The 25,820-nt window shown below is 35.1% G+C and overlaps 1 protein-coding gene across 3 annotated transcripts; it reads right to left on the reverse strand.

Moving 5' to 3' along the window:
• Positions 1-3,331: 3,331 nt before the first annotated feature.
• Positions 3,332-25,011, reverse strand: LOC585385 (G-protein coupled receptor GRL101). Of its 3 annotated transcripts, XM_785216.4 has the most exons (14): positions 24,841-25,009; positions 19,187-19,324; positions 15,082-15,216; positions 14,512-14,629; positions 13,363-13,437; positions 11,893-11,964; positions 10,591-10,662; positions 10,201-10,272; positions 9,526-9,597; positions 8,902-8,973; positions 8,329-8,400; positions 6,502-6,573; positions 5,525-5,596; positions 3,332-5,176 (listed from the first exon to the last, which is right to left on the reverse strand). In XM_785216.4, exons 1-14 carry the CDS (start codon positions 24,932-24,934, stop codon positions 4,036-4,038), a joined length of 2,277 nt encoding a protein of 758 aa, XP_790309.3. In that variant the 5' UTR covers positions 24,935-25,009; the 3' UTR covers positions 3,332-4,035. The 3 variants fall into 3 exon arrangements, with proteins under 3 accessions (XP_790309.3, XP_030838140.1, XP_003727746.2); XM_030982280.1 differs by lacking the exon at positions 5,525-5,596 and having other exon boundaries at positions 24,841-25,011; XM_003727698.3 differs by lacking the exon at positions 8,902-8,973 and having other exon boundaries at positions 3,333-5,176.
• Positions 25,012-25,820: the final 809 nt, after the last annotated feature.

The following is a 25,820-nucleotide window of genomic DNA, read 5'->3' on the forward strand; positions in this document are numbered from 1 at the left end:
AAATATTTAATGAGACCGATGGGAGGGAATTTAATATTTGATTGCAATTATTGGAGGGATACAGTGAAATTCACGGTTACCTTCTTTTTATCAGAATCTTCTGAAAGCATGGATAGATATGAAAGAATATGTTAAAATAGAAGAGAGATAAAAGAGGGAATGAAATACTGTATAATAATAGTTCTATTCAACTGGAAGGTCAAACTTTATTTGAGGAAAATATATTTAAAAAAAATGTATATCGACTTCATCACATTTGTGATGAAAATGGAGAATTGAAACCTGCATTCCTATTTTATAATGTTCGGTTTGAGCAGAGAGGAAAGTAAACAAAATGTACACAGTAGCCCTAGCTATGAATGGAAACAAAACGTTCAACCTTTAAGAAAGTCAATTCACAGCTATATTGGCTTCAGTTTAGAATTTCTATATAATAAAGTGTTAAACAAATGATTTGAAGATAAAACTGCAAAGGTGGTATATATCAAAGTCTCATTAAGAAGAATGTAGAAACAAACCCGGCAGGCTGATGTCATTTTATAATATTTCAGAGCAATTATTGAAACCCCCCCCCCCCCCCCCCCACTGAAGTAAATATCGGTCTCCATAATTTTATAATTTCCGGGACAAAAAAAAAAGTGCTGTTACCACCCCCCCTGCTTATTCAGCGACTGGCATAGATTTTTAAATTTTAACCCCCCCCCCCCCCCCCTCACCCCGTGAAAAAATCCTGCGTATGCTACTGGTTGTACCTGTTATCGTGTGTTTTAGTGTTGTGTGGAACGGGGCAGTAGGTGTTCTCTTTCTCTTTTTTCTTCTTTTTATCATATATCTTGTTATTTTTTTTTTTTTATCTTAACCCTTTTTTGGACATTTATCTGCTAGCTGGTTGTGGAAATTATAAAAACTATATGTGCGATTTGTTTAAAATGTGAAACTATAATTTTGTTCATGTGAATATTTTTCTTCTGTAAATGTGTAACTTCATTTGCAAATATATTTTATATGAAAATTTATTTGTAACCTTGTATGGAAATGTTAAAATTCATTTGCAAATTTATTTAGGCCTATGTGAAGATTATTTGTAATTTTGTATGAAATTTTATAAATTATCTTTATGAGAGAAGAGAATAACAACCAATGAAATAAAAAATTTAAAATCTGTGAATCGCGTGAAGCATCCGCTGGACCCCAACGCAACATGTTTTTGTATTTATATAGTTATAAGAGACCTTAATTTTCTGAAATGAATGAACAGTAATTTGTGGAAACAGTCAATACTTTAATGTATACTCTGCTATAATTCACTATAATCTGCTATAATGCGTGAAATATGCAACATACGAGTTGCATCAAATGAAAGAGGAGGGTCTAAGATTTACAAATAGGTGTCATTAATTAATTTTTATTGTGATTAAATTATGATAAAACATCAATAATTCTCGGTTTCGTTTTTTCTGGGACGCACTTATATGTAAGTAATATCTTACATCTGTGAAATGATAATACATTTGAGTGCTCTTTTAAAGGAGTTTGATGATTTTATATTTCGAATATTGTTAGGTAGAGAATTCATACATCTGGACCCCTTTGTCTGATTGATTTCTGGGCTAATATATAGGGTTAAGCATCTTTTACCACATGAAAAACGCTCTGACAAAAAGCTTCACTTTTGTCCCATGCACTTTCGCCAAAAAGCTGTAAGAAATGTAGCCTACTGTCGAACAAGTTTGGTGCCAATGAAAAGATTAACTCTTCATGATTTTATTTCTATTCATTTCTTATGCAGTTTACAAATACATTTAGCACAGTCATAATGATATTACACATAATGATAGACTGATAGTTAACAAAATTAATAAACATATTCAGAAAAAGCATGTACAAATAAAAACTATTTTTTTAAAACAGATAACAGATTGTTTTTAGCAAATATAGATTGGTGTATGCTGAGAGGTTTTGGAAAAATCAAAAATAAGAAATTGACCCAGTTCCACTGAAGGTCACCAGGGTCACATGAACAATACTAAAAAATACTATATGGGACTACATGATGTGGCATGAACGTTTTGTCCAAACACTTCAGCTACGTATTTTTTCAGGGGAAAATTTTCTAATATCTTCTGCACCAGCATATAATAATAACATAAAAGCTTACAATTTGTCTTTTAACTTTTCCTGAAATCAACTCTTATCTTTAATAAGGATTTCACACAATTATAAGTTTGCCTCAGGTGAAAAATCAGAAGGAAAAAAAGAGTAACACTGGAGAAAATCTGATGAGTAATGCTATTGTGAACGCCAATAACATTGAGAAACTTTCATTTGTCATAGTTGGATTGCTCTGAAGGAACCATACTAAAATGTATACTATAATGCGCAATCTTTACTTCTTTATATGGAGCAGACAATATTTTCACCGGATTGCTTTTTTATTATGTTTATGATTATGTGACCTGTGAATGCAGGAAAATGTGTCTGTTCCATCGATCATTAGAATATTAATTTAGAAAAAGATTTGTTAAAAGTTGTTATAGCGTCAGCTGATGCTTTAACCATGTAAAAGCTTGAGTTCCTATTTTAATGTGTGCATCAGTTCTAAAAAAGGAAATAAAATATTGTTGATGAATTGTCATTAAGAAAACGGACGATCGTGATAAAGTATAACACATTGAGCACTATAACAAATTGGTCAAAAACACTACTTTGAAAATACAGTTAATACCACTGAATGATTATGAAGAAATTAATGAGAACATATAATCGTATAACACCTATTAAAAAACATGAAATATTGACAAAAAGTGATTTGACTAGTTTCAATAATTAGTAACTCATCACAGTAAGACATCGCAATGTTTTGACAATTCTTGAAATAGCACTATAAAATATTGATTTTAAGCATTCGAACTTTTCGAAGGCATGTAATGAGTATCATTATCACAAGTCTAAAAGCATAATGTAGCGAATCAACATTCCTATAAAATGTTGTATCTGGTGCAATTATTCCACATAAAACAAACATACCATATAAAATACCTTTATTCATTGAAATATCGAGACCTATACATAATATACATGTATTTTCTAGATGTAAGCAGTTTTAAAGTCCCACTGTCCTACTTGTAGCTACTTGCTCCCTCTATATAGAAAACTTCCCCAATTGGTGCCTGTTGGTCCCCCATGATCCTCTATTTCTTATGTCATTTGAGAGCTGAGTTGATGAGATAGTCACCTGTCAGTGACCTCAATGTGTGGTCTAATCCCTCTTAGCCACACTAGTGTTAATAAGCTTTAAGTAAAAAAAAATCCACGCTCAAAAGCAGTGGAATCTACCCTCATACATGTTATTCGAACCAGTAATTTGGAATGGATTCCAAAATAATATGAATAGGCCATTTTTGTAATGTAACCAAATTTATAAACAAGTGCCTTGATTCAATTCGTATCAATGCGCCTCATAAAGGTATATGCATACATTTGGTTACATTACAAAATAGGCTTATTGACTTTTTCAACTAAAAACAAAGTGATCCCCAATTATCATTTCTTAAAGAGTGGATTTCCACTCCATTGCTCTACTGAGAGAGTGCATCAGGTTATACACCTTATCCTTTTACTGACAAAGTGGTCTCAGTGGTCTAATATCAACTGAAATTATTGACTACTTACTCAAGTAACCTATCAGTGCTTACGTTATTCAAGGAATTCCCCCCTGCCTGTAGCCATTTAACACCTGGGTGATGAGTGGCAAATGTATATTAATGTAATGTCAAAGGACATTAGTTGCCTTGGTGGGACTTGAACCGCGAATCCTGTGATCGTCAGTCCGACGACATATCCACTAAACCACAGTACACCTGTCCTGGCATGGGGAGTATTTCACAAAGACTAAGATCGACTTTAAGTTGGACTTAACTATGGCAGGCCGTTCATTCCACTAGTTCCTCAAGGGACGTACAAATCATGGTAAAACCTAAAGATCATAATTGAGAGACCAATGGTGAGAGCAACCAGAGGCATGAGAAAAAAGTTCTATAATTTGGTGTTGTGTTTGCTCCTTCTACTTGCAACCACTGTACTGATTGTCTTCATTGACTTCTGACTCGCATTAGCCCTCTTCTTCTTCTGACCGATGAACTCCGTGAACGTGTAGAGATAAGGATTCAAGGTAGAGTTGATGGGCAAGATGAAGACGGCCGACCAGGCGTAGAGAGAGACGGGGAGCTCGACTAGCCTGGCCTGGGAGAGGATCCCCATGATGATGACTGGCATCCAGCACAAGAAATCGGTGCCGACGATGACGGCCATCTTGAAGGCCATCCTCACCTCCTGGTCGTGCGGTGATCCCCTGTTGCGGTCCTTCCCGATGTTTTTTGCCGACCTCCTCACCTGGACGAAGATGATGATGTAACAGATGAGGATGAATAAGAAGCAGTTGAGGTTGATACCCAAGAAAAGTACTATGGAATAAATCCAAGATGGCTGGAGGCTTCCGTCATTGCTGGACTCAAAGATAGAGATGCCCGAGCTGCGATCGAAGACTAGAGTTCTCGTCCCTGTTGATTCTACGCTCAGCGGCAGACCGATGCAGACGTCGGATAACCAATAGAACCCAGTCACGAATGAGCCAATCACCACGGGCCCCAGGCTGAGGATGATTGTGATGACCCATGTGATGCCGACACAAAGGCGCGCCGACTCGGAGTGGAATTTGAATCTGCTGAACGGGAACACGACACTCAGGAATCGATCGACGGTGATGATCGTCAAAAAGAACACAGAGCTCTCACTTGACAGGATGGCAAGGACACCTGCAAACCTGCAGAGACCCGAACTTCTCCAGTGCGGCGCTTTGAGGAAGTAGTATTTCCCGTAATAGGTATCGGCTGATGCTATAATGATCATGAAAATACCCATGAACCAATCAGCGATGGCTAAGTTCGAGATGAAGAAAACCTGCACATGATTTCTCGTGTTCGATCGCTTCTTGCGGCATCGGATGAAAATAACCATGGTGTTGCCGAAGAGGGCACCGAACCCAAGCAGCCACATGGCGATTCGCAGGACGTTGTTAGGCATGAGTCTAGTGCAGGAGTCTAGCGATGACATCGCAGCTTGTGAGCATTGATCGGCACTGTCAAAGAGACAGCAGAGACGGTAGTCATCCGTCGAGCTGGGGATGAAACAAAAATGGTTCAATTTGTTGCCTACAAGTTTATTTGCAAGCCTGCTGTAAACGGGTCGTTATTTCGCCATCGATCAACGAGTGTGTAGTCTTTGAAGCGCCTTGTGATAGTGACATACTGCGAACAAACGAATCGCAGCGAGTAAATCTAAATGACATCTCGTATGAAACCAGCATATTGTTTTTTGTATTTATTTGAATGCCAATCACATCCTTTGATAGCATAGTATTTTAGTGCCTATTTTTTTCGTTCCTACTAGCACTTTTTTGCATGCCAGCGAATGTGCCAAAATGTGCTAAAAGCAAATAAAAGGTTAAGAAGAAGATAGAACTTACAGATATTGGATATTCTCGATTCCCCTGAACATGTCTGGTTCAAGATGGTTAAGCTGAACCTCCTCCAACACTCTTGAAGTAATATAAAAATACGTACAACAATGACAATAGTAATACCGGTAGATAAATAATACGAGATTCATGCGATTAAGACTATTCGTCAGTTTGTTTCTTTTTTTCTTCTTTTTTCCCTGTTTTTCTGTGTTTTTTAAATAAATACCAGTATATGTAGTGACAAAATCCTGTTTTAGCCGCAGGGTAGGGTATAGTTTTAACGAGAGCTTTCGTAATGATGTAAATCAAAAGATTATGAAATGTCACAGTAAAGTGAAACTGCACCTTTATGAGCTGCAAGAAAGATGGTGATTCATATCACAAAATGTGCTAAAAGTGAACTATTAATTGTGATCCTTCAAGAAAAGAGAAATTAAACAACTTCGGTTTCGACAAAATAAGGATATGACATTTGTTATGGTTCCACATAAGACTAGAGTTTGATTGGTTAGTATGGAACAATTTATGAGAAGGTCGAGTTCAGGTATCAGGAGAAAGTGGTGATGAGCATAATTATCATGATAATATTCTTTAGAATTTAGGGCCCCGTCTTATAAACAGTGACGATTAATTACAACTTATTCATGATTGATATCAATCGCAACTATGTACATAAGAGATATGAAACTGTAAACTTGCGATTGATTTGGATCAATCGCAACTCTTTATAAGACGGGGTCCAGGACCCTGTTTCATAAATACAATGACTGTTATAAGCGACTGAAATCATTGCATTTGATTGGCTGGAGCAAATTCATCATACAAATTTAGCGTTTGTTATTGATATGAAGTTTTATGAAAGAAGGCCCTGGTTTCAGGTGAAAGCACTTCCCGTAAACCTATAAAAACAGCCAACAAACTCTCGGCCGTGCATTTGAGATATGTTTAGACTAATAATAGACTATCTCTCGCTTTTTACTTACAAGTTTGCGATTTTAGTTGTGTGGTCAAAAGTGCCAGGCTCAATATACGACAATGGGTTACGTCGGAATGATCTGAAGAAAACATAAAGACAATAACAATAATAAAAATAATAACGATACTACTACTACTAACACTACTACATATAAAAATGATTATAATAATATCATAATAATGATAAAAATATCAATAACCAAACTAAAACTCATACCGGTACTAATAATACTGATAATAATTATCACAATTATTGTGATAATTATGTTGGATATGATAAAAAAAATATAAAAAAATAATTAGATAATTTGGTCCGTTATCGACAGGGCAGGGGTACAGTAGATTTCAGAATAATATCTGACAAGTAAGATTAACCCCCCTTTTGTGTAATTCAAAAATACCAGATTGGGTTTCAGATTTTGCTGGATTATATGGGAGTATATTTTTCTGATTCTGAGATTTAAAGGTAAAGGTGATTTTTGTAAACTTTAAATTTTGTAATTTTAAAGATAATTATGACAGGCTAAAAGAGTTCAATAAAATAAAATGTAATCACCTGGAAATAAATAAATAGTCTCTTAAAAGGTAAAAAGAAGGAAAAAAAATCAAATTGATTCAATAATTGTTTTCACGAAGTGACGGTAGTGAGGAAAATCGTAACGCAAAGTGAATGCAATTTTTTTTCACTACCGTCACTTCGTGAAAACAGCGACGAATTGTAGTTAACAATGTAGTTATAACTGAGAATGAAGATATGGCTAATTTATTTCTTTGTTAACATTGGTAAGAATTTACAAGATTCAAATAACACAACTTCTAATAATTCCTTCTCTGATTATCTTAAACATCCAAATATATAATCAGTTTTTCTCAAGCCTTTTACTAATTCCTAATCCATAATAATTTTGGATATTTCTGCACCTGCAGATCGATGTGTAAATTTGAACAAATTTGCATTTTTGACAACTCTGTGTCTTAAAGATGAAGTTGAGCTCTGGTCATGCGATTGCATTGTGAAAGAAACCGTGTGGAATCGATCAGAAAAAGTTGATCATCTGGCATATATTTGTGTGTATTGCAAGGTTCTGGAATCATCGAAATGATAAGAATTTTTGTCAAGTCTTGGTAAAAGTTACAAGCACTGTACACAGAAAGATGTATATGGGACTACACGAACACGTGATGAAAAAAATCTGTCCCGATTTTTATGATATTACATGCCACATTTAGAATATGAAAGCATTTGAAGAGCCATGCTTTTCAGGGAACATGGTTTATCTGATGTTCTTCCACATTTGCATAATACCAATGATAACGCTCACAAATTATTTTTCACCTCTTCCCAGAACTCAACCTTCTCTTTAAAACATGACAAGTATGGTGATTGATTCTGACTTCACTCAGAAAATGCAAACAAATTGGCTTTTTTGCAATCTATTTCTTTTTAAAAAAGTCACGTTAAATTAGAAAAATGTAATTTTTACCTTTTTTGTCCATTGTATGGCAGGTTTTTCCGGTGAGTAATCAATATTTGTTTTGTTTTTTTCCTCAAGAACTGCTTACCCGATTTTGACAATTATAGTAGCAAAATAAAGCATTCAATGAAATCTTTTATTCAAAATCAAATTTAAACATGTGTGATCTATTCATATTTTGGGGGTGCTCTACCTAATATAAATGCATACCACGAACACTATGATACGCTCATTGCTTTAAAGGTTGAAGAAAAAAGTCTGAAGTTCATTAGGGATAAAGGAAGAGATGGTAAAACTCATATATATTGGGGGGAAAATTTGGCATGAGCTTGAGATTCTAAAAAAATAAATTAAACTTACATCCATCTCACATTCGAAAGTCCATCGAGCATTCCTTTACGGAGTTCGGTTAGCTTATTGTACGTAAAAGATCTGCCATTAAGAAAAAACGAGACTGCTTTACACCATGAATCTACTTCAGTCAGCTAAAAAGAATTAAATGAAGTAATTAAACAAACAAAATAATTAGCGTAGGTATACAGTAAATATTTGTGTATAAATTAATAGTGAATTAAAATGATTGAATATAGATTTTACAATCTACATACATAAAAAATTAGTTTTTATTATATTCATTTATAATGTATACGTTTATATATCAGGGAAAAATGTCTCATACAATGTTATGACCTTCCTGAGCAGGTGACTCATAGTACCGGTAGTTCTTTATGAAGTTAATCATTATGAGCGTAATTATTATGAACGTAATAAATACAAACGACGAAGGGCATTATCAAATTTTTATGGCAGAGGCGCCCCTTAAAATTGTGCGGTAAAATGTTGTCGTCGATTTTACGACTGACATTTTCATTTATATTTTGGAAGAAAGATGAAGCGATGCATACAAATGCGGGTAAGATTCTAATAATTTACATGCTGATGATTTTGTCGAGTCCACTGAATGCCCCAGTCTCAATCATGCTGATAGAGTTATACCGAAGTATCCTTTTAAAAAAGAATTAAATGTACATAATGAATAGAAATGGCAAAAATGGAAATTGAATTGAATTAAACTAAAATGGTATTCATAACAAAAAACATGCTTTGAGTTTTGCAAGGTAAAATCACAAAAACAAAATATCTTACAAATCTATATCATAGTCAATTATTATGTAGGAGAAAAAAATATAGCTAGAGAAATAGAGAGAGAGAGGGAAAGAGGGGAAGGGAGGGAGAGACGAAAAAGAAAAGAGAAAAAAATGAAGCAACGATAGTGGATTAATTAAATAATATATTGAATTAAAAAGATTACTGAACTTTCCCTTAGCCAGTTTATTGAGTGGCTAAAAGAAGGAGGTACACCCTTATCATCAAACTTTAACTTATACAAGCATTTTGAACAATGATACAAGATTTCTTGGCTGGGAAAGTATGTTTTTGGAACAAACTTATGGTTTTTTTAAAAAGATAAGGCACACAAATTTTGCTTCTTAATAACACAATTTTAAGACAAGACAAATATTCTAATAAAACTTTTTCAAATCAAAATACACTTACAGGTCCGTTATGTTTCCCAGATCCTGGAATGTTCCCGAACTTATTGATTTTAACTTATTATGACCGAGGTCTCTGTAAATCAAAATCATTTTGATATGTATCATCAAAGGGTATCATTAAATTATTTGATCGTTAAATACAATTTATAGAGGAATAAAATCTTTAGAGAAAACTGAATACAAAACATATCGGGGAACACTATCAGTGGAAGTTCAAGAAAACCTATTAAAAAAGCAAAGAAAATAATACAGACATAATTAGTTTCCTATTTCAATGCGTTTATTTTTCTACCTGTCACTTTCAAAACTATGTATCTTTAGAGCAGATATAGGTAGGTTCAATATCAAGATGCCAAATTATTTGTTCTGATCAGTGGAAAATTTAGTTCCTCCCTGAGTTATTGTTAAGCATAATAAGAAATTATCATTCTTTAACAATTATAATTGTCATAATAATTGTAAAGATAATAGACATACATCATAATGCTTGAGAAAATAACTGGAAAATAAATGAATCGATGTATAAGATACAATTCAATCATTATAGAGATATCGACTGCTACGAGAGGACTGGCAGTTTTTATACGCTCAAGGGAAATTTGCCTCCGCTGCTATCAACCCGAGGCGCGTCTGAAAAAATGAAATGAGCAAAATAACAGACTAAATAATAACTTACAACCAAACAAGATTTTTCAAGTTGCTAAAATAATCCATGTGCACCACACCGATCTCATTCTTATGGAGAAATCTGGATTGAAAAGAAATATTCAAATGTCAGGAAAATGGTTTATGCATTCATTCCTATCAAATGCGCACCAACGCCACAACAAAGGGAAATTATGATATTGCGCTATTTAACACAGATATAAACGTAATGTAGCAAATTTATTCTACATGTATCAATCTCCAACGAGGTGCAGTAAATGGGTACCCAGTACGAATAGTTTCCTTGAATGCTCGAGGGCCTTATCATGGTTGGTCTGCTGAAGACGGGGTAATGCTACGAGAGTGATACATGTAGAATAAGCTTTGCAAATGACATTAGTTTAAACTAATTCTCACTTACAAGTTCTGAAGTCTAGTCATGCCTTGGAGAGATCCTCTAGCTAAAGTGGTTATCTTATTCCTTGACAGGTCTCTGCACAAAAGAGAAATGAAAATTGTAAAGTGTATAGGGTGTCACAAAGAAAAAAACAAGGGAGTTGATTCACAAAACAAAGACAAGTTCGTGGACATTTCATTGAAACACATATTAATTTTGATTTTGACACATGTTTCAATGATATACTACACTGCTATACCCGATTACCACCACCAAACTAACTCTTAACCAAACGATAACCACAAACGTCTCGGTCATTCAGAAAAGCATGCCATCGGTAGTTTGGGCCATTCGTATTGAAAAAGTGTTTTAGTTTTTGTAATTTGTACTTATTTCCTTTGTAAAGAATTTGTAATTTACTATGTTATTTTTGTAATGCTGTCTTCTTTTGTCAACGGACTTGATGAAAAACAGCCTTGCGGCTAAAACAGGTTTTTAATTATCGAATTGCAATAAATAAAACTAACAAACAACCCTTGAGTCTTTGAATTTGGAAGGGCAAATTACAAATTTAATAGAAGTCTTTGTTATGAATAAAAGTAAAAGATTTCAATACCATGCGAGTGATTGCATTTCTTTATCTCCCTTCCAAGATGGGACAAAACTCCATTGCGTTCATCCTAATTACTTTGCGCTCTCATTAACATTTTACGAGCCATTATTGGTGCCTGACAGCCAATATTGACCGTTATTGAAAATATAATTAATTGATTTACAAATCAGGCTTTACTCCAGCGGCTTTAGTAATTCCATTCCATAATAAATTTAGACGCAATGGATGGTTCGGGAGATTGAGAAACTCTTTAATGGAAATTATTATCTCTGATCTTTTTGTTTAATAAAGCTATGCGACATAATAAATGGTTCAAGGGGAGGGGAACTCTTTAAGTGAACAAAATTAGCTATGGTTATTTCGTCACAAACCGTGCATTATTATTGTGAAAGGGCTAATCGCCTTGTTTCATTACTTCGAATCAGTTTATAATTGCAACCACAGCAAAGTAAATGACTTTGTTGTACTTATATTGTGTTTATATTTTTTAGCTCTGTTTTAAAAAAAATTTATTGTATCTTATTGTTTTATAATGTACCTTGTCTTTGAAAAATAAGAACGATAAACAGAAACTATATTGATTCAGAATTGTTTACAATTTCATTTTCATGTCATTTTATTCTATTTCAGTACCAAGACCTTTACAAAGCTTTGTTATCACAGTTTAAAAACACTTAAGAATGTTTAATAAAGTCTAAACAATGAATACTCACAAAGTTCGTAAAGATGTCATGTTTTCGAACACACCTTGCTCGATGGCAGATATACCATTCCCGGATAAAATTCTGTTAAGAAGAATGCACAAAATAGAACAATTCACTCTTAGGCAGCTGTTTGGGGTTGAATAAATAATGGTGTTTTTTGTGCCTTGTTCTCTCTCAAAATTAATAATGCTTTCCTTGAATATGATGTCTGTACATTCATTATGTAGTACATGTTTTATGTTCTATCGGTATAGAGAAGTTTGTCTACATCAGAGCAGTGTTCTTGCTTCTGTGCTTTTTAATGTCTATACCAACGACCAGTCAATGCACCCTGGGACAAGAAGCTTCATCTATGCATAAACAAGATAGAAGCCACTCTTTCATCAGCCCTAGACAACCTGACAGACTACTACAACAACAATTAACCATCTGAACCCTGTCAAGACCCAGGTTAGCTTAGCTTGTTCCATCTCCGCAACCACAATGCTGGGAGAAAGCTATCCCTGAAATGGAACGATGTCTCCTTGAAACACTTCAATCACCCTGTCTACCTTGGAATCACTCTAGACCGAACCCTTTCATACAAACAGCAATTGTGATCAGGTGAAGGGTAAAGTGGGGACGAGGAACAACCTCCTACGAAAACTGGCAAACTCGTCTTGGGGTGCCAATTTCTCCACGCTGAGGACAACTGCTCTTGCCCTGTGCTACTCTGCAGCAGAATATGCCTGCCCTTTATGGGAAAAATCATCTTATGCAAAGAAAGTTGATGCAGCACTCAACGACAGCTGCATATACATCACTGGCTGCCTGAAGCCTACGAATGTGGACAGCTTGCACATCCTGGCCGGCATTAATTGCTCCATCCGATATCCACAGAACAGTTGCAAGTAGGACTGAACGCAGCAGACATTTTGAGGACACCCGCCATCCCCTTTACTCCCATCAACCGGCCCCCATACCCGCCTGAAGTCAAGGAAGATCGAGCTTCCTTCATAGAGTCCAGCCAGCACTGTCACAACCTCCTCACTCAACCAGAGTGATCTTGTGAGAAGAGAAACGTTTACGAAAACCACCACCATGAAAAGCTACCAATCCCGACCAAGGAACAGCTGCCACCTGACTGGAAGACGTGAAAGTCCCTTAATAGGCTTTGCACAGGGGTGGGGCGACGCAAATACAACATGCATAATTGGAGATACACTGATAACACAGACATTGACTGCGAGTGGAACATCCATGCAATCTATATGTCACACTTATTAAGATACCCACTCCTAGATGACCAATGCTGCCTGGAAGATCTAGTGGCAGCAAATCTAGTGTGCAAAAGCCTGGCAGAACATTTGAGATCAGATGATGGACACAAAAGAAGAGAAGTTTGTGTAGCTCAAAGAATCGGTATGTCAATTAATCAAAGTAAATCTTGAAATCTATGTGCAAGACGGCTAGTAATTAAGGCGTTCATTATATACTTACAGTCTTGTCAAAAGAGGATACTCGGCTTGAGTGATTGGCAATCCATACTGTAGGTCGGATAAGTTTGTGAGTTTCCTGCAAAAAAGCGTAAATCATAAGAAAGTCCGGCAAAAATATAAGAATCTGTTATATTCATAATACTGCACAAAATTTTAAAGGAGATATTTCTTTGAATAAAATTCAACGTTCAGCTTATAAAACCTTCCAAAATGAGGTTTAAAGATGGTAGAAGTGGGTGAATGATGTGTAAATCTGTACCAAAAAGCAATACAAATTCACTGCTCGATCATGCAACAATTCAATGACGTAATACGTGATCTCTCAAATCGCGGCACATGACAAAATGAGATTAATTTGGTTTTAGCACACTCACAAAATTTTGAAAAATTTGAATATTCTGAATTTTCATGCCCTAAAAATCCAGAAAAATCAAAAATATTCTGGATTATTGCGAAGGGTTGGCAGGTATGTACTTATGTTCGAAGGAGGGCCAAAGATCCCCTCTCCCCTCCCTGAAACAAAAGGATGACGTAGAGATTGCCACTAGTGGCTCGGACTATTGTCAAGACTAGGAGCCGCATATCACCAAAACAATATGTGTGTAGATTAGAGTATAATGCATCTGTGTAGAAAATTTGAAAGAAATCTGTCTAGAAATGTGGCATTTAGAGCCCACAAAAGACAGCCACCAAAATATAACCTTTGACCCTATAACAGACGGAACACAGGTGGCAGCATCACTAAAGAGCATGATGTAGATTTTGGACATATCCTGTTTCAGCGTAGTGAAGACGTAATACCGACGTAATAAGGACGTAAAACATTATGTCAATCATGTGTTGTGATCATGTACATAAATGTCCAGAAAGTTATACATGTGGGTAAACAAATTTTTACTCCATTACGTTCACATTTGTATCCATACTGCATACTTTGCATATGTTCATGTATTTCATGATTTTTTTTAAAGTGTATCTAGTATATGTACACTGCAAGGCATACCTTTAAAGCATTGGAACTGGATGAATTCTCTCTTATAGCTCCATGGATAAATATACAAACAAATTATAAATGAATAGATAGATAAGTAAGTAAATAAATGACTACAGTGTAAAGACAATATATCAGAGCCACGTGGTCTTTACTTACAAGTATCGTATTGTTGACGGTAGCGTCAAAGATCCAAGGTTGTTGATTGGTCCGTTCAAGTCACATGACGCACCAACATTTGAACAAAACAAGCATGTACTCCCACAAGTTGCTGCCTCTGTAGCAAAATATAGAGAACAGAAATATCATCGATTTATTCAATTACAGTACCGGTATGTTCTTTCATAATACAGTCTCATATTCTTATTTGTTCAGTTTTTCGTTTATTCCTTTATCAATTCAAACACTGATTTATTAATTTCATTATCTATGATCTTTTTTCTTAAACTTGCGTTTATTCAGTTGATCTTTTACTCATTTACATCTGTAGTTATCTACGGTATTTACCGTTATTCTGAATAATTTGTTTTTAACTTAGCTTGTTATCTCATAAATCTATCAATTTATTAATTAATTCACTTATTTTCAATCATTCTTTATCCCTGTTACCGGTAATTGATAAATTAATTATTTCACTTATCTATTCATCTTCAGTGATTCATTCGTTTGTTCAACTCTTGGTAAAGTTTCTTTTCAAATTATATTTATTTAATCAAGCTTATGACCTACCGCAATATATCTCGTCGCTTTGATCAGCACAGTCTGGTTTTCCGTCACATATGGATGTCAACTGCACACATGTAACCGATGTGTTGAAGCAGCGCATCCGTTTGGGTGTCTGACATGTGTTGAAGTCTGTAGACCCTGGTATTTAAAAAAAAGAAAAAAAAAAGAGGATCATGTAGTTACATTTCTTGTAATTTATTGTTGATGTATTCATCCAGCACGATGCATACTACAATTGCAGCAATTCTGTCGTTCAAAGGTAGAATCTAAAAACGATTGATGGAAAACTATACTGGTATATAGCATAAGATAAAAATGCGAGGTTTTCCATAAGGCCTAAAATTAAAAAAAAAATGTTATTTGCCCTTTGCGACCGACCTAGCCTTTTTGACAAGGCCTCGTGACTCTGGCTAAGCGGCTGAGATGAGTCTAGATACCCGGGGTGAACGCGCGACCGCCACGAGGGCCTTTTGCAATGTAGATATTACTGCTCCGCATGAATTATTCATAGCATTGGATTTATTGACCAATTAGAACGGTCATCCCCCAGTTGGCTTCGTGATTCGTTCATTATCAAAACATGTAAAAAAAAAGGTAAAAGACGTAAATACGTTTTGCTTATGAGATGAACATATAATTGATAGATACAAAATATCACATTCAAATATATTTTAAACGCAAAATTACAATGAAATAGGAAGCATTTGATGACTTATGCTAACAATCATAAGGGAGATAATTGGACTTTCCCTGTATATAAAATGAACCAGGCTCGTTTTCGTTCCATGTAGAGGTCAGTGGTCTTAGCCCGAACGTCAGCGTGTGTGTGTGTGTGTGTGTGAACTATGAACGTCTGTTCATAGTTAGTAGGTCCATGTTTGTACTATACGTACAGTTTACTCCGTGTGTGTGTGTGTGTCTGATGGATACTATATGCTGACGTACGTAATGCGAGGATACGTTCGGTGATTGGACGCTACTATTTTCGGTACAGAATTCCAGTCGGAAACAATGGTTAACATAAGAAATCAAAACCAGATTACCAAAGGCTAACTGGCTGTGATTCTCGCTCTGTCGTTCACTCGGGCTTTCGCGATTAGTCTCTTTTTAGTCGCTCGGCGTCTATCAGACATGTGGCCTTGTTCAAAGGCTACGACCGACCCAAAAATCTGAAAATCTACGGTCGGCATTTTAAAAAAGTTTTTTTTTTAAACCTTTTTTTAGATTTGTTATTATTAATGAATAAAAAAATATGTATTGTTTGTTGGGATAAATGGGATATAAATGCATAAAATCAAATCATTCTCAATTTCTCACTCGTCTTCTGCCCTATAGTTTCAAAATCCTACTAGCGTAAACATCTCGATCAACACAACGTTATTATGAGGTGAAAAAGATATAAATGGAATGATGACGCTGAAACACTTGTATTAAAGCATTAAAAACTGAGATATATCAGCCAAAAGAGGGCGGGGAAATAAACATTAAAAACTGAAAAATATCGGCCCAAAGAGGGCGACAAAAAAAAAGTTTAAAAAAAAAAAAACTTTTCCGACCGACCGACCCATGTTTTGGCACCCAAAGGGCAATACAACAAGTTTTTATTTTAGGCCTAATTGAAACCGAGACGATAAATCTGAACAAATTTTGTGAGATTATTTTCATAGGAAGGCCTGTTTTGGAAGGCTTATTTTACAACTCATTTAGTTTTACCTTATAATTCTGAGAATAAAATTGAAAGATGCAGCCGTAATATGTACCAAATATGCTTAATTATTTAGGATGTATTGTGAGAAATAATATATTGAGAACACAAACAATTCTCAGCCAGCCATCTTGCCCATTGCTAAGGAAAGGAAATAGATTCTTAAAATAATCAAACAAAACCTTCACTAAATGTTCCAAAGTACAAGTATATAATATCCTTCAAACTATTTGAATGAAATTTGAGAACCTTCTAGAAGTTTAGTATTCAATGATTTTTTACTATTTTTTCTAAAGAAAAAAAAGAAGCTATTAATGTAAAAAAAGAAAGAAAAAAGGACGATATAATAGAAGCACTCAATCGAGGTGCATGACACATGATCTAATTTACGAGTACATGTTTTTCTGAAATATATCCGGCTAGTTATTGCTATATCTTTCTTTCTCCCATTTCTCTTTAAAAAAAAAAAGAAGAAAAAAAAATGCCATTCCATTACCAGGGCACCATCTTACAAGACAGTTGTCCCTTGTGAATGATTAAAATCGATTTTAAATTTGTGAAGATACGTTTTTTTTTAAAGTTCCTTCTCTCTGCTTTTAATAGGGGAAAGGAGAACGAGGCCTTCTTTTGATGAATGGGTAGAAGCTTCCATTGTCCAGGCTATCAGATATTGGTCGATAATGGAAACAATTTTTTTTTAAAAGATACGTTATCCCCCCCCCCCCCCCCACATTATCTGTACAAATGTATGCTTTCTTTCAGAATTTCTTTCTTAGACTCGATCAATATGAAAGTTCTCTCTTAGTCTTACGTTTAATTTCCCCCGTTTCTATAAAATAGAATCCATTAGCAAATTCAATGATAGTGATATCATTTTCAGATGCATGCTAAATTATTTTTCATTTGACATTGTGAGAATCTACTGATTTTATCAAAGGTTTCAACTTGCCACATTGACTTTATTTCAATCACAATAATTTTCTTGCTTTCAGTAAAATCTACGGTACATGTATAATTGAAATTCGGTGCGGCGATAAGAAACGTAAAATATCTAACATTTCAGAAAGTGAAAGTGTATAAAAAAAAAAAAACCATTATGTTATATGCCCGCTGAACATGAGGCATCACTTTCATTGCATTATTACCTGTTCTAATCAAATTTTTGAAGGCAATTAGTCGAAGAGCCATTATTTTGATACGATACTTGCACCAATCTTTTTATATTTACTTTGTGCTCAATGCCAGACTCCCATCGTTCGTCAAAGCGCAAGTCTCTGACGCAATAATACGTCAGGGATTGACGCTTCGTATGCGACAGACTTGACAAGACGGCATGCGCTAGTTGAACCGAAGCAACTGGAGCGCCAAGGTCGTTAGTCGTCGAAAGTCAAAGTGTTCTCACCGTTCACTTTCCAATTTCGTCGCAGAGTGTGTTATCTTACACTTTTAAGTGTGGCAAAATAAATTATTCAATTCGTCCAGTTCAAATTCTTTAAAGAATAGTATGAAACTGTCAGTTCAAGATGTAAAATATACATGTAATATCATCTCTAATGAGCACTCGCTCAATAAAACACACGCTACACAATATATATATATATCTCTTTACATGCACTTTGATAAAAAAAATTCAGCACATACATCCCCTGATCCACCAAACACACAACGTTATCAAGATTTTTACAAAACGTCCACGGGGGTTAAAATTTTTATAGAAGCTCATATCCCAATAATGATTTCTATTTCTTAGGGATTGGGCGTTCCCAAGATTTCACAAAACCTCCTGTGGATGTTAAAATGTATAGATACTTACGCATTAGGTCAAGGACAATTAAAGGTTAAATTCCAATGGCATTTGAAAGATAACACTAATTCCCTAAAAAAAGAGGGACTTGAAAATATCTTTAAGTGGGAAAATAACGACTATTAGTTGTCGAATCGACTTAAGAGCTATAGAGCCCACTAAGTAATAGTCTGATTTTCAGACCATTGTACCGAATGGTCGTACGTTTTATGCTGCGCAAAGATTCAATCAGCTTAATTTTGGCCATTACAAGGAGTGGGTTATTGATGTAGACAAATGCTCATGTACCCTTAACGGCTCATTTTATGTATGTTATTACCAAAGAAGAAAAAAGCCAGTCAGTCACTCAATAGTGTCTGACAGTGAAGTGTAGCAAGTAAACGGGTTTCCTTGCATAATTTGAGTATTAGGACACTGCTAACTTTTAAATTTCACAGATAGGACATATATGACATAGTCTTAATTCCTGCAAAGTTCTACAGAATTTGATGTTGGCTGCCAAAGGGACATATACGTAGTATCTTTAATGTCCCAGGGGATCTGGCAAGGATTTGATTGAAGAAAAAAATAAAAAATTGAAACTTAAAAAGAAAACTTACTGCACAGAAATTCGTCATCCTCTCGAGGACAAATGGCTGTTCCGTCACAAATATCATCCCGGTCATAGCTAACATCGCTTCCGCTGCATCTAAAGCCTCCTTCCGGTTGTTGCGTCGTTACCAGACCGAATTCATCCGCTGTAAAATGGTATAAACGGAGTATATCTGTGTTATGGAGCATTGAGCTGCATTGTTAAAGACTCTTGACTCTTTAACAAACAAGAAATGCGTTTCTGTCCAGGTGCTAACGCTCTTCATGTCCTTGTATAAGGTATTTTGCCCACATTTGTCTCTCTCGACCCAGGTGAATCGAATGGCTACCTGTCAATGCTGGGGTAGCTATACATTCAGGGCACGCAGGAAGAGCAATATTAATCCTGATGTGGCTACCAGTGGTAAATGAGGCAAAGTCATTATCAACCTCGTATTACACATTATGACGAGCAAAAAGAAAGAAAAAAGAAAGAGAGATAATTATATAAACAAGAACTTTTGCGACGATAAGAATAAACTTGTGAAATAAAACGCTGCTCTATATCTACTGGCTTGACCTTGCAATCAGTTTCAATACGTTTATGGCTATGTTAATGTAATACAGACAGGACAAATATGACATAATAATTAACGCTGATTCCAACCGTAATTACAGGCTGTACGTAATTTAGCAAACCAAGCCCTATGCAACCTTTATAAGTTTGACTATCGGTATATAAAGTCTGGAGAAAGCGTCATCGAGCGATTAGTCAGCTTCTTTTGATACATGAATCGAGGATGATCGTGTTTATCCTCTTTTCAAGGTATTTTTCTCTTATTAATCAACCCTTTATAAAGTCACGTCATCTTTCGAAGGAACAAATCGGTTTATCAAATTTAATATCCCTTTTTCGCCCTAAAAACTTGTATCATATTGCGTGCTTTACCTTTTATGAACTTTGAAGAAATATACTATTTTCTTAATATTGTATATTCATAATCATTGATTTCAATATGAATAGTTTATCAAAATTCATATTTGTTATGATTTAACCCTAAAAAGGCCGGGCTATTTGAGTTTTAATACGGCCGGGGGGGGGGGGGGATTAAGGCCCCCCCCCCAAGATCTCGGCAGTGAAACGGCTGATCGCTGCGAACATTTGCACGCATGTAAAGTGAAGTGTATAGAAAATTATGGTAAATTTATTTTTTTTGAAAAAATCACTAATTTGCATAATTACGGTAATTTATGCAAATAAGGTCATACTATTTACCTTTTTTACCCAGATTTTCAGATCCTTTTAAGAAATATTAACGCTGAATTACCAAAAATTATCAAAATGGTTTAGAAGTAATAAACTGTCTCTTAATTTAAGGAAAACAAACTATATATACTTTAATAAATAACGATATTCCTGACATTGAAATTACTTTGGATGGTGAATTCATATTGGGAAAAAAGGGTAGCATAAAATTCTTTGGTGTTTTTTTTCAATAAAAATCTGAGGTGGAATAATCATGTGCAATATATTTCTAATACTATTCCACGTAATATTGCCATATTGGTATTCTCTGTAAATTTAAATATTATGTCCCTTCAAATATCTTGTTTATGTTATATAATTCATTAATACTGCCTTCTATTTCATATTGTAACATAATATGGGCAAATTCGAAACGCAACGTTGACGCCATTTTACTGATTACAAAAGAAAGCCGTGCGTGTATGTACTGATTCTTCCTATTCCGACCACACCAATCCCTTGTTTTCAAAACTAAAAACTCTAAAAGCTGATGATATAAATATTCTACAAATAACACTTTTTATGTTTCGCTTACATAATGGTCTACTACTTCATACTTTCCCCATTGTTTCATTTGAATAAAACCATCCACTCTTACCCTACAAGGCAAACTGAAAAATTACATTTAAGAAATCCCCAAACTGCATTGGCTCTCAAATCCATTAGACACACCAGCCCAGACATCTGGGGCCCGTTCCTAGAAACCGTCATAAGTCTAACTTCTTGACTAAATCAGCGTTAGTGGGCAACTTGTCCGCTACGTGTTTCACCAAGCCCTCTTTGCCAAGATCAACGACAACACCCTGACTATAGTTATGACGCCTCTGACACCATCATATCTCTGTCATAACTTTTTAGTCGATGGGCAGCGCCATCACATGTCATTTATTGGGCAGACTATGGCTGGCAAAAAAGGACAATAAATCCTCCAGCTATGATCTACATGTAACTACACATTCACTTAAACAGAGAGATATCGTATTTTATATTGGAATTTTTTGTTGAAAATATGCCATGTTTATATCTAAGGCTCTTTCCACTTTTATAAACTGATAATACGCGTTTATTTCCATATTGTAGAATCCTCGAAGGATGAGTAATCTGCCACGGCAGGCAAGTCATAGTTCGAAGTGTATTCTTTAGTTTTCAGACCCATATTGCTTTCGAGATAAATTCTATCTTCAAATGTGTAAAACGAATAGTTTCAAACATGTGTTTTAACCTTTGGAATGTTGAAGTTTTGTCATTTAAATAAAACACTAACGCCTAAAACATTGGACAAAACTTTCAAAACATTTTTTTTTTACTAAAAATAATTTAAGGGTGTATTTTTATAACCTATCTAATGAAAATATCCGGGGGGTAGCAATCTCAAGAACAAAACTATTTCACCGGTCATGTAATGAAATACTCACAACTATATTTTAAAAGTACTTTTATTGTAGAATCTACACACATTTTGAAGTTTAATTTTCCCTCGTTTTTATTCCTCATTCATTTAAATAATTGCAGTTTTCCTAAAATTACTTTAAAAAAAAAAATCTGTTGGTATTGTGACTAAGGCTAAGTCTCGGCTCCTCTTCTCGCCGATAGTATCGATCTCACGAGATATCTATCTAGTATAAGCTCTTCGTGAAACGGTTTAGGAAGATCAGATACATCTCCGTAGTTGGCGGATAAAGTTACGACTGTCTTGTCGTTGGTTTCTAGGAACGAGCCCCAGGAACTCTCTGCCCATTGTAATAAGAAACCTTAGGACATTGTTTTCTTTTAAGAAGGCGGTTAAAACCATGTTATTGTCGAAGTGTTGATCCTGTCGTGTGTAATTCTACTGTATTCATGTTCGTGTGTACAGTGACTGTACATTCAACAATGATGTGTCATCGTCCATGACCTAGCATCGTTTATCCATCCATAAATGAACCTGCATTCAATCAGCAGATGTATTAGATTTATTATATTATTACCAACGCTCCTTCTTTTCCCTTTCCTTTTCTTCACTCTTTTTAATTTTAATTTTTAATTGTTGTATCTAAGTTGAGGGCTGGGGGCACGTCAAACTACTTTGCTTATTTCTGTAGCCCTTCTGCATCTAATGCATATTTGTTTAATTTCCTTTATTATCTGTATAAAATTATATACACGTAAAATATTGTATCACACCATATTATGTTCATGAAAATGTATTATGAAAAAAAGAAAAAAGATGCATAAACCAATAAATCAAATCAAATCAAAGAGGGGTGGGGGTGGGGGGCATGTGACACCCTCCCCTCCACACTTTACACCATCTGTATTAAAGCTCCTTCATGACAGAATGGACATATTCCTTTTTGTGGGTAAAAATCTACCTTTTCAGATCTGTTCAAATTCATGCTTTATTGTTGGCTGGTGAAATGATCAATTCACCAATAGTTGATCGACAGACATTTCTTGCAAAGTGATATGAGGACAATAATGAGGACATTAATGAGGTACTCACTTTCTGTTGTTTTTTGTCTCATTTAAAGGTAAAATACAAAGTTTTGGTATGGGGTCATGAATTTGGTTCAAATGAACATATTGGAAGCATATGCGATCCTCCAAATTTAGTGATCATTGTCGCGGTTGAAATCGAGTCTGAAGTGATGAAACTGTAAATAATGAAGTCTTTATGTTGTATAGCTCCCTCTCAAAGTCAATATTTTAATTTAGCTTTCATTTCATTTCATTTCATTTCATTTTATTTCATTCGTCATATAAAAACATACATGATTATAACATTGATATTTACAGATAAGTAAAGAACATACAAATAACATAACGAAAGACAAACATAAAATACAAATATATAATACGAATGTGGAACCAGCAAGAAAGAACAATTAAGTCTTGTGTGGGGCTGGTCCCTAGCGACAATTTTAACACCTAACACCTAACAACTAACACCTAACATCTAACACATGATTGCATATATAAAAACTAATAAAATACTATTCACAAAACGTAATTGTTTGTATCTTCTTTTAAATGTATTCAGAGTTGGGCTTGATAAAACAATGTTTCTTGACTAAAATCGATCGATTTGCTATTCCCGTTTGGAAATTATAAATCACAACTGCATATTCTGAGATTTTCATGGTCGCAGCTACAATTGGATGGCTGTATAAGCTATTTGAAATTTATCAAAATTTACCGGGAGCACCGGTAAATTTTTATATTCAATTTTTCTTGAAAGCAGAAGTGTTTTAGGGGCTAAATTTTCTAGTGCTTATAACACATCCACAGGGGCATCCAAAAATTTCAAAATTGTAAAGAATCACTATCCAGCCAATTTTCAAAATGTCCTGAAACTTTCCTAAAGCTGCATTACCTTTAAAACATATAAGATGACTGGCTATTACCAGGTTGTTGTTTTACTCATATTCAACATGTATGCATATGTTTCACAGTTTGTTTTTGGAAAAACATCCTTAACTTATTAATCCTGTGAAATATTAACAAAGAAGTTGAAGAAAAAGAATATCATCATAAAATAAGTTTGCATTTAAGAAACAAATTTAACTTAACATTGTTTAATTCACCATTTATTTTGTAGGACTTTGAAACTTGAATTCATAAAAAAGTTTCATCAAAAAACTTTCCATTGAAATAATTTAATTTTAAGCGCTTTCAATCTGTTTTATTAGAAGGCGTTATAATTATAAAAATGTTTTTTGTTTCAGTCAAAAACATGACAACTGTATTTTTCGGTCAAAAAATTCAAGGGTTTTCTTTGGGTTTCTAGTGTGCTACTATAGTACTAGAAGGGAGATGAGAGCTTAAGCTCTCATCTCCTTGCATGGTAGTAGTGTCGTATTGCTCTAAACCATAGTAAGTTTATCTGGCTGGGTACTAGGCCTATACGGGAGGTATAGGCACATACTTCAGAATAATAATAATATGGATATCTATATAGCGCCAGTATCCGTCAGGCTCTAATGCTCATGGCGCTGTACATATCACAATCACAAATATATCACTTTCTTAAAAAGTAAAGGTAAACTAAATCAACACAAATTATTACGCCACAATTTTTATTGTCATAATTAAACAGCACTGTTAAGAAAGAAATGGGTTTTTAGAGCAACTATGAAGTCATCATGGAGGGCAGTTAAGCTACGCATGCTAAGTGGTAGCTTATTCCAAAGGGACAGACCAGAATGAGAAAAAGCTCTATTCCCCAGGAACTGCGCGTCTTAGGGACAACTAATAATTAAGGAGGATTGAGATGAACGAAGATGTAGACATGAACCATTCAAGTGCGTCTTCATGAAATTCAATGGATGACAATACATTGACAAGATACTCAACCATTATTATAATTGAGAAAAATATGTTATAAAATGAGAGACTCACTAGTTACAGAAGTAACTTGTCCATGTGTCTTAAATTCCAACAACAAGACTCCAAGAAAAAGATGGGTAAACAGAAGACGAACAAAACTAAACATGATTCTACCACTTCAGCTTGGTACATGGACAGCGTACTCTGACGATCACTGCCTCCAACAAGCAAATCAAAACATATTGCTCCGATTGTCTCATTTTCGCTCGCGTGAACATTGCCAGCACAAACCACTGACCTCTAACTCCTGGACGGACCATCGCCCATTCCCATTCACTATACGTTACGTACTAAAGGCTGTATTGTCTGCCCGTTCGTGAATATTCATGTTCTGGCTAAACTCGGCAAAATGTTTGCCCCCCCCCCCCACGGAACGGAACGTCGATGGGTAAATATTTCAAATTTCGGGACCCCCCCCCCCCAAAAAAAAAAGTGTGCCCTTACCGACCCCCCCCCCCCCCCCCCCCCCCCCCCGCTTATTCAGCGGCTGGCTGAGTCGTTGCGAAATGTTTGGTCCGATTTAAAAAAAAAAAACACCCCTTGAAAAAATCCTGCGTACGCCACTGATTACGGTATTAGAAGTTGTATTAAGTTATTTTTTATCTGATCGTAAACAATTAACAATTATTAATGAAGCTGCCCTTACAAACAAAAATGTTCAATGGTATACCAATGGTATACCATTCGGAAATACCACTGAAAATACCTTAGGCCTACAGATACCATTCACAAACACCATTTAAATACCATTCGGATACCATTGAGATTACGCTCGCTACGCTTGAATGGGCACCATTCATTTACCAGTAAAATACCATTCAACCTAATAATAATTGTTTGGACGCTCATTTGCATAATAACCAATGGTAGATGAATGGTACTACTTACACCATTGAAATTTAAATATGAAATATGCAAATTTTGTAACATTAACCTACCATTCACCATTGGCATGGTAGGCCAATGGTGGATGGTGAATGGTAGATTGGCCT

The sequence above is a fragment of the Strongylocentrotus purpuratus genome, unplaced genomic scaffold, assembly GCF_000002235.5.
Source record: "Strongylocentrotus purpuratus isolate Spur 01 unplaced genomic scaffold, Spur_5.0 spur5_scaffold_12, whole genome shotgun sequence".
In the NCBI taxonomy this organism is placed as follows: domain Eukaryota; kingdom Metazoa; phylum Echinodermata; class Echinoidea; order Camarodonta; family Strongylocentrotidae; genus Strongylocentrotus; species Strongylocentrotus purpuratus.